A 9,778-nucleotide genomic window follows, 5' to 3' on the forward strand; every position below is an offset into this window, starting at 1 on the left:
AGAAATGTCATGTGGACGAAACTGCTTCTATCCACATTCATCCATCATAAACATACTCCACACGGCTCCTGTGGGGTTAATAAAGGCCTTCTGAAGCGAAGCGATGCATTTGTGTAAAAAAAACAACAACCCATATTTAAACAAGTTATGAAATAAAATATGTAGCTGCCAGGCAGCCTTTTGTATTATGAAAAAAACTGAACTGGCATCACGTTAGTTCCGCTTTTTCCATAAGTTAAATGGGGAAGGTGTAGGTCATGTAAGCTTTTTGAACTGTGAGAGTTTTACACTTACTTTGTAAGTTGAATGCGGAAGGTGGTTTGGAGGAAGCTAGATATTTTACTTCATAGCTTGTTAAATTTGGATATTTTTTTTACAGAAATGCATCACTTCGCATAAGAAGGCCTTTATTAACCCCGTGGAGCTGTGTGGAGTAGGTTTATGATGGATGAATGTGGATGGAGACATTTTCTTCAGCTTCATACTCGTTGGTCCCGTTCACTGCCATTATAAAGCTCAGATGCATCAGGATATTTATTAATATATCTCTGACTGTGTTCATCAGAAAGAAGACATATACACCTAGGATGGCTTGAGGGTGAGTAAAGCTTGGGGTAATTTTCATGTGAAAGTGAACATCCTTTAAGGGTCACACTAACAATAAATGCATTGAAAATAATGCATTATAAACATGTTTGTCAATATGCAAGCTTTTATGAAGCAAATCGTGAATTGCTAGAAACAGGTATCTGTTTTTCAATTTTTTAAAAAGGTTTGTAAATATAAATTTATGCATCTGACATCTAATAAGGTTAGAAAAAAATGGCAATACTTGGAGCCCCTGCAAATCACTTTAAGGAGTCAAATCATGCCTCGTAATGAGGTGGTTAATTTTTATCATTGATTAGAAGGTACACCTAAATGTTTTTTAATTTTTTTTTTTTTTTTTAATTAGGAGCACAAGTGCTCATTCTCCTTTTTATTAAACACAAGGGATTATTAATGATACATTATTACATGCAGATTCCTACACAATCTATTATTTGGCAAGAATTACACGGGTAATTATCTCGAAGCAGAGATTCTGTTGAATGTGTCTGTCTCGATACCCAAGAAAACATATGGTTTAGAGAAACATGCAATAATGTTATTATAGATTATAAAGGTTTTTATAGTTAAATACATCTGAAAACGCATCTTTCAGGGTCCCCTAAGTGAATTTTGGCCATTTCCACCATGTAAATATCCAATTCGACAGTATTTAAATACAGCATTTGCCTCGAAAGTCTGATTACAGGTCAGAACCACTGATTTAAAAAAATTAGTGGATTGCTCATAGAATTCTAAGTGGTCATCTATGCAGAAAAGCCACCGGAAGTGTTCGAGCAGCCAAGATGCTATTCCCTACAGACAGAGGGCTTACTGTATTCAAGAGTCAATGACTGACACTGCCAAAACCTTGACCTAAAATCACCTGTTAATTAGTAGCACAGGATTAGTTTTTAGGATGTGTATATGTAATTGAATTGTTACGTCAGATGTTAATTGTAATGTTTATGGGTATTTCGGGCAGGATAATCGTTAAGGTGGGGGTGTCTGCCATCTGCTGCACACTGACACAGGTAATTGACTGAATATAAAATGTTTCTTTTACCGCAGTTAGGGGATTGTAAAAAGTGTTTACGTCTTCATGGAGCTCCTAATTATAACTTGTAAAATGGGAATTTCCTAAGAGCTACGACTTGTAGGCTACAGCCTAAACGCTGCAGATATGTTGATGCCACACTTTGACCGCTTTAGTTTTCCAAGTTGCCACAATAACGTTGTTCTGTTTCTGGTGGTAAAAACAGTCAGGATTTAAGTTCTCAAGGAAACTGGTCAGCCTTTTACAGGTACTGTATGTGTTGATTTGTGTTTTAATATGTATTAACTCATTATTTCAAAACTATGGTATAGTTTTATTGTTGTGTTAGTTGACGCTAGATAGCCTGTTTGTGAAATGTGGCTTTTGCATTGCCAAGTTTTGCATTGCTGTCTGTACTACTAAAAGGGTCTTGTACAAATTCCTTTTATGTTCATTAAAATGCCTTTATTACCATATAACATGCTTGTTTTGTTTTGTTTATGGGTATATTTCCTTGTGTTACCGTAAAAATAAAGAAAGGAAGGAGCACCGCAGCAGCTAAGAGTCACGTCTAGGGCCAATGACTAAGTAATCACCGGATTCTTTGGTTATTGCCACTTAATTCCTAGCTTTCTTCAAGCTCCATGCCAAAGCCAGGAGTAAGAAGGAAAGATTTTAAATATAGGCTTAGGAGGAAGTCGAGTTTCTAAATGTGTCCTTCAGACAGCTTCAGACAGTCATGATGTGTTACTAACCAGTTTAGGATGGCAAAGTACAAGCTACGCAGTGTTGCCATCTGCTTTCAATGGAAATTAGCTAAAGCCAGTTATAAAAGTCGCTAAATGTCACTAGATGGCGTCATACGCTGATTAGCATATCAATGACGTCATCGAGTCGTATTGCCTTTTACATTTGTTTGCCTCTCTGTGCTCACATACTGTATTTTAATTTAGCCAAATTCTCAATAAAACTGTGTTCAGTTATATAATTTAATGTTACTGCTGTCAGTCAACGGGATAAATATGAAATAGTGACTGAAATGTGGCCCTTTAAGACTAGTACATGACCAGCTCTCCCTTCCAAGATCTTAATCTGCACAAAAATCCTTATTTATAATCGAGCTGTCGTCTGATGAAATCAAATACACATAACATAAGCAAAGAAAGACAATTCCTGTGTTGAAAAAAAGTCACTAGAGGGGTATGAAAAGTCGCTAAATCTAACAACAAAGTCGCTAAATAGTTGGCAACACAGAAACTACGTTGTTTCGCTGTATATCGCGACATCAAATGTGTGGGAGAAAACCATGCAGCCACTCACGCCGATAACTAACAGAGGAGAGCGAGTCAGAGAGAGACGCAACGTGTGTCCCAAAAGCCCCTCCTACCGGTAATACAACCCTTGTGAATTTTCTGATCTTTAAATCATGAGCAAGTGGAAATTTTGATCTTATTGCGCGTTTGCTACGAGCCAGGACCACTACACTCAAAACAGTAAGAGAATACCTATTATTTACCTGTGACTATTTATTAATACGAATCATATAGATAATTGTAACTTTATTTTCTATCCTACATCTAAAAACATTTGTGGATTTTAGAAGTTGATTGAGACTTTGTTTAACTTCACTGTTCACTGCTGACAGAGTTTAATGAATTGGTGAAGGAATTATACTTTTAATTATTATTAATAATATATCAATACTTTGTCTATTTTATAGTGTTTTATACAACACAGATTGTTTCAAAGCAGCTTCACATTATTAAACAGGAAAGTAACAGAATAACTGAGGCAAATTTAAAGCAGCAGTAGCAAAACAATAGTTTCATTATTCAGCACCAGTCAGTTTAGTGTTGGTTCACTTCAGTTCAGTGACTGTGTAAAACTGATTTATTACGATAAGCAGGTCTACTGAAAACAATAGTGTTGTTATAATTAAATAATTATATCCTCCTGGGACCCAGGCATATTCTTTTGTCCCCTGTAGAGGGCATTATAATTTCTCTGAGACCATACATGCCAGTTTTAAGGATGTTTTTAAGTTCTGCATGTCTTGTACAGTGAACATTCAGGGCTTTTTAGAGATATCAAATGTTTGGAGGTTTGATAATAAACACTCCCTCTCCTTGGTCTTTAAATATGACTGATATTGACAGAATGATTAAATTTAGCACTCTTTGGGAAATATGATAATGTTTTGTAATTATCTTTTAAATCTGACTAATTTTCTAATTGTTTGTTGTAAATAAATATCTCAGAAAAATGTTATGGGGTTTCAAACCAGAATATGACTTTTTGTTATGAAACAAGGCATCATTTTCATACATGTCTTCTGTAGAAGACACCAGGACAAACATCATGTTAATCAGGCATTTTGGGGAGACACAACAAGTCTATAGGGAAAGAAATTATGGATCAATGTGCCTTTTCATTACTATTTAATTTTAATTTGTAATTTTTAAATAACTTAGGCTAGTCCCAGCATCCTCCACAAAGGACATAAAATAAAATATGAATAAAAATGTATTTTTTTTCAAAAAGTTTTCTTGTGTGCCAACCAATATAATGACATAAAAAAACAACAAAATTCACAAAGCGCTTTTTTATTTTTATTTTCTGGTTCTCAGGAGGATATTGTATTATATCACTGTATTATAACAGTTAATTAATAATGCCTTAATGATTTCTCTTAGTTGATAATTGTTTTATTTCTTGTGCAGGAAGAAATGTTGGCTGCTTTCCGAGGAGTTCAAAGGATTTTGCTTATATTCAGTTTAGTACTGAACTGCACTATAGGTGCTGACACTGGCTGCGATGACTGGACTCTTAATGGAAATGATGTCTGCTGCGAGAGATGCAAGCCAGGTACAGAAACATTAACTGACAGCAATGTACTGTTTTGTAACCTAACAAGATATTTGCAACTTTTATGAAGGTACGATTTCATGATTTACCATGATTTAATTTATTGGAATATCGAAAATGCCAAACAGCGGATTACATATGAATGACCAAGTGAAGGCAGTTTCAGATCATTCTGAAAGTGTCATGAAAAAGGATGTGGTTTAGCACTCAAAGGGAAATCCTTGAAGTGTTCTGTCATTGCATACAGCTGATTAGATCATCCTTAGAGAATCCAAAGGGTTGTCCTGGAAATCCTGCTGTAAATAAGGAGTTCTGTGAAGCTTGCTTGAAAGGTCAAGTTTCAAACATTCTGCCATATTCACAAGAAAAATGAGACCCAGTGGATGTCATTCTCTATTAGCAGTAACTGTCCCTATGTTTTTGGAATTATCATTTCAGATAAGCAGATGTTATGTTGCATGACATTTAACAGTTTAACATACAGTGGAACTAAAATGTAAATCATAAAACTAAAACATTTTTTAATACCAAATCCCAAAACATAAAACATTTTTTATTGCTGGGTTTTTAATGAGATGAGAAAAAAATCCCCAAGCTGACCTATGGACACCCTTTTGTGATCAGACTGCTGAAGTCATGAAAGTGAAAGTGAAAGTGAAGTGACGTGTGGCCAAGTATGGTGACCCATACTCGGAATTTGTGCTCTGCATTTAACCCATCCATGCGTCTGTATGAATCAAATGGGTATGAGTTTAAATGGCCATGCTAAAAGTAGCTGCTTGTGGTTACAGGGAACCGCTTGGTGGAAAGTTGTGGAAGAAACCCGGAAAATCTCTGTACCCCCTGTGAATCTGACACTTACATAACCAGTCATGGATTGTACTGTTTGAGATGTACCCAGTGCATAGGTATGATACAGTTTTACATCCTCATTGCCCTTTAAGTTAAGCAAATGAAAATTTAAGGCTAGGAGATAAATGATTGTACTGATCTGCATCATCATAAGCTTTGATATGTGCTTCATACTGAGTACATAATGCATATATAACATCATACTGAGTAAACATTAATCTTTCTGTTACATGTTTACAGGTAATCAGTTTACGCTTAAACATTGCACTATCAGCAGCGATACTGTATGTGGATGCAAGGCTGGATATCTGTGTGGAAACGACAAATGTTCTTTCTGTGTTACCGAATGCAAGGAGGGGGAGGAGCCAACCAAAGAGCGTAAGAATTTAATTGAACCCCTTTTCTTGACCTTCTCAGATTAACAAGCTCTCAAGCTGTTTAATAGCAAATTGCTTTCTGTTTTGCTGTATTATTTTCAATTAAATTCTGTAATTTAATGTTCGCAGGATATTGTAGAAAATGTCCAGAGGGAAAATTCAATGATAAAATCCACAGTATGTGCAAAGAATGGAGAAAAAGGTAGAGTACAATTGGACGTTTATATATACAGTAGTATATCATTTCTCAGAAATGCATTTGTCATAAAAGTCATTCAAACTATCTTATCCATCTAGTTGTCCTGATGGACAGACTTTGGTAAAAGGATGTTACCAGCGACAGTATGTGCACATATTTAAAAGGTAAGAAGTAAATACAGGAGAAGAACATAACTTTGATGGCAAGCAACATACTGCTGCATAATCTAATGTTTTTGTCTACAATTTTTGTTACAGAACCTAAAAAAGAACCCATACCTGTTTTGACAGATAAAAAAGGTAAATGAGAATATCTAGTTAAAAAAAGAGCATAGTGTCATTGCAGACTTGTGCTCAAGCTAACTGGACAGCATATGTTTCAATATGAATGTCAAATTCTTACCTCAAGGATAATTTTGTTTCTTCTAGAACCGAGAAAATGGCTTCCAGTTTTCATTGCTGCAGGGATGGCAGGGTTTGCTGTCCTTTGTATCATAGTATCAGTGGTTGCATATCTAAAGGCACAAAACAAAACAGAGAAGCCAAAAACCGATACCCCTGACCAAGGTACAATTTAAGCCTGTGGGTCCATTTTGTCTTTCTTATATGCCGTTCTTAGAATAAAACTACCTGTCATGTAGGGTTGCCACCTTCAGCGAGGCAAAATAAGGGAAACCCATTCACCCCCCCACCACCCAAAAAAAAAATAAAAAAAAATAAAAAAGAAACAAGAACACAAATAATAAGCGAGGAACTCACATCTCAACAATAAACCATGAGAAAACATGCTCAAGTATGTAAACTTGCAACAAAACACATTTATATTGTTATTTTTAATTTTATTATTTTACTTATAATTATTATTTATTATTGGTCTTTTTTTGACTGCAGCTGTTACCTGGATGGGATGAATTTCTTCTTCTTCTTTTTTTATTCATTTGCTTAAATTAGGACTACAACATGATGCAATTATTTGTTCCATTGTTATCTAAATAATTTAGCACTTTTTTAAGTGCCAAATTGTATAAGATGAATATGATGATTTATTATGTATATATTTATGATTAATATAAATGATAAATTAATCAATAGGGCCTAACATTAATTATAATCTATTAATTCATCTGTCTAATAATGTCTAAGAATATAACAATTATGTCTACCAAGCTCTGATAATGTATGGAATATTATATTAACAGACTATCCAAATTTTAATAAAACAATAGGCCGATACCTTTAGAAGCATGGATGTGTCTGTCACTTTAAGGGCTGGGTGGCAACCCTACTGTCATGATAATGTCTGAATTTACAGTATTGTCATTCCTTTCTTTTAGACCACTCAGATGAGTCCAGGATAATGGTTGTTGAGCAAGAAGACTGTAGTTTCCGTCAACCTGAGCAGGAACAGTGTGGCAGCTCAGAGTCCATCAATACGCAAGACTCAGAGTCTAAACTCATAGTGTGAGTTCACTAGACAGCCTTAATTTTCTTACCTGACTCAAGCATTGCTTCAAGAACGAGAGAGCACAACCACTAAACATCTACTAAACTGTGAAAAACATACTTGACTGAGTGTCTGTCAGCTATTCCAGTTGGTGTATCAGTGATAGATGTGAACAAAATGGGTAGTTTCACGTCAGAGTTTTTAACTTCTGAAGTATAGTGCACCTTAATAACACAGTGATGAGAGGTTGTTAACGTAGGTGTGCAGTAGTAGACAATATGTCAACACTTTTATGAGAGTAGGCGTCATCTACTGGCGCTTGCGTCACATTTTCAGGTCAAAGCTCTCTTGAAATACCCTGGTGGGCTTTCCAAAACAAATAACAAAAAAAAAAAAAAAAAAAACATATTGGACTAAGAACAAAGAGGATAACAGAAGAACAACAAAACCTTTTTAAATGGGATGTTTGCACTTAAACTTTTTTTAATTAATAATAGTTCTTTGTCTAATTGTTTATATACTGTATATATATATATATGTATATTTTATTCTGTGTCTGGAATTCAGCAGAGAAAGCAGAGTAGTGTGAACTCATCTGGCAAAACTAAACATTTGACCTCTAGATTTTTGTGTGCATTTTACTGTTTTGTACATATTAGGATTTTAAAATTAGTAAAATTGTCAACTCAGGCCATTCTAAACCCTGGGTTTACAAAATCGTGACTTTTCATTCATTCACAGTTCAGTGTTCACCTGGGGTTAGGAATTTACCCTGAGAATTAGGTTTCGACTATTTCTAATTAGGTTTCATGATGCATTTGTAAATCTCGGGTTAAAATTCTTATTTGCAGATTTGGGTTGTCAATATCATTGACTAGATAATATGTTTAAATTAAAGCTTGTCTTGCTTATACGCATCCGTTGGGTTTAGGGTATTTATTCTTGACTATACCATCCGGTTTACCCTAAACAGTCTTTTTGAACTTTCCACTGTAAAATTAAAATAGTCTCTTTGCTCCAGTTGACGTGTTTCCATTGCTGTTTGCCATTTCCCCCTCTCAAACACTAAAACAAAATAGGGTTTTGTGTACAGACCGCATGAGTAATTAATGGGGTGAGTACTGTTTAGCTTAAATTGGTGGTTTGTTGGCCGTTAAGTACTAACATTGCATATACATTTGGCTCTGCAATATGGGGGTAACCACGCAAAAGATTTCAACCTGGTGTTAAGGTCAGTGGGAAAAAACCTATATAATCATATAGAATGTAATAACTACACTGTTGTTATATGTATGTTGCACAGCTTGTGCTGTAGGCTATATTGTAAATACATTTGCTATAAATCAAAACTCCCAGCTTCTCCCAGGGGTCACAGAATCCATGTGTTAGGGACTTTCCTGTAGGCAAGTTCATGAAGTAGATACTGAGGCCATTTAAAGACACTGGGGAAAAATCCTCTAAAATTTCCAAAAACATGGAAGATTTGGAGTTTATTTTCACTGGGAACAGAGGTTTACTAATATAAGAGATAGCTTCTGATGGTTTTACATGACTAATCAATTCTAAAATTGTTCAGTGGACTGTATATCCTGCTGACTCAGCAGAAGTTCCCTAATGACCTGATTTGAAAAATATTTACTGTATCTGTAATATTAATAATCTAGAGTTCACCTAGGGATCATGATGAATCATTTTGCATTTTGGCTTCATTTTCCTTCCACGTCTAAACAGGCCTTAATTCACTCTGCATCCATAAAAAAAACCCCTCTAAAAAACACTTATTTGGCTCCAGGGAGGTTTTGTCAGGCCGTGAGGATGGAACAGAACAGCTGGTGGTTGAGCAGTGTGACGATGGTGCTTGTCTTTAACAGTCAAAAAAGGTCAAGCTGTTTAATGTCACTTTATGCATCACTACTGTGTTTATGTTAAACCCTACACTGAGTTTATAAAACAGCTCTCCCTCTTGTAAATAGGAAAAGAATATCCGTTTTTTTACACGCAAGTTTCATTTTGTGGGAACAGAAGGTCTCTATGGAACTTGATGTTTGAGGTGCTTCCCACGGAGATTTGCATGAATTTGTTGGTATTAGGGAAAGTCTTAACCTCTTCCTAGAGTCTAAATTTAAATCCACAAAATTCCTGCTGTAAATGTAAAAGTGCTTATTGATGTACATCAAGAAAGATATGTATGTATGTATGTATATATATATATATATATATATATATATATATACACATATATATATATATATACATATACATACAAAAATACAAGAAAACACATGAAAGTTTCATCAAAAACACAATAAAAAAAATAAAATATTCAATACATAGAGACTATGCTGATGTACAGTACAAAGAAGGAGCAGTCTCGTAAACTGGTAAATATTAAAATAATATTAAGAATAATAAACATGT

The 9,778-nt window shown here is 34.9% G+C and overlaps 1 protein-coding gene across 1 annotated transcript; it reads left to right on the plus strand.

The window, feature by feature from the left end:
• The first annotated feature begins 691 nt into the window (after nt 1–691).
• On the plus strand, nt 692–7,728 carry LOC109088859 (tumor necrosis factor receptor superfamily member 4-like). Its single transcript, XM_042713978.1, has 9 exons — nt 692–1,622; nt 4,345–4,489; nt 5,281–5,397; nt 5,582–5,719; nt 5,848–5,920; nt 6,016–6,081; nt 6,125–6,216; nt 6,346–6,483; nt 7,251–7,728. Exons 1-9 carry the CDS (start codon nt 1,539–1,541, stop codon nt 7,379–7,381), a joined length of 984 nt encoding a protein of 327 aa, XP_042569912.1. The 5' UTR covers nt 692–1,538; the 3' UTR covers nt 7,382–7,728.
• Nucleotides 7,729–9,778: the final 2,050 nt, after the last annotated feature.

Source organism: Cyprinus carpio, chromosome A23 (assembly GCF_018340385.1).
Source record: "Cyprinus carpio isolate SPL01 chromosome A23, ASM1834038v1, whole genome shotgun sequence".
In the NCBI taxonomy this organism is placed as follows: domain Eukaryota; kingdom Metazoa; phylum Chordata; class Actinopteri; order Cypriniformes; family Cyprinidae; genus Cyprinus; species Cyprinus carpio.

Bases quoted from the DNA above. Each gene is read 5' to 3' on its own strand.
- LOC109088859 (XM_042713978.1), top strand. From the start codon at position 1,539: ATGTTAATTGTAATGTTTATGGGTATTTCGGGCAGGATAATCGTTAAG. The intron at 5,398-5,581 runs GTATGATACAGT...ACATGTTTACAG, and splicing joins GAGATGTACCCAGTGCATAG to GTAATCAGTTTACGCTTAAA. The intron at 6,217-6,345 runs GTAAATGAGAAT...TGTTTCTTCTAG, and splicing joins TGTTTTGACAGATAAAAAAG to AACCGAGAAAATGGCTTCCA.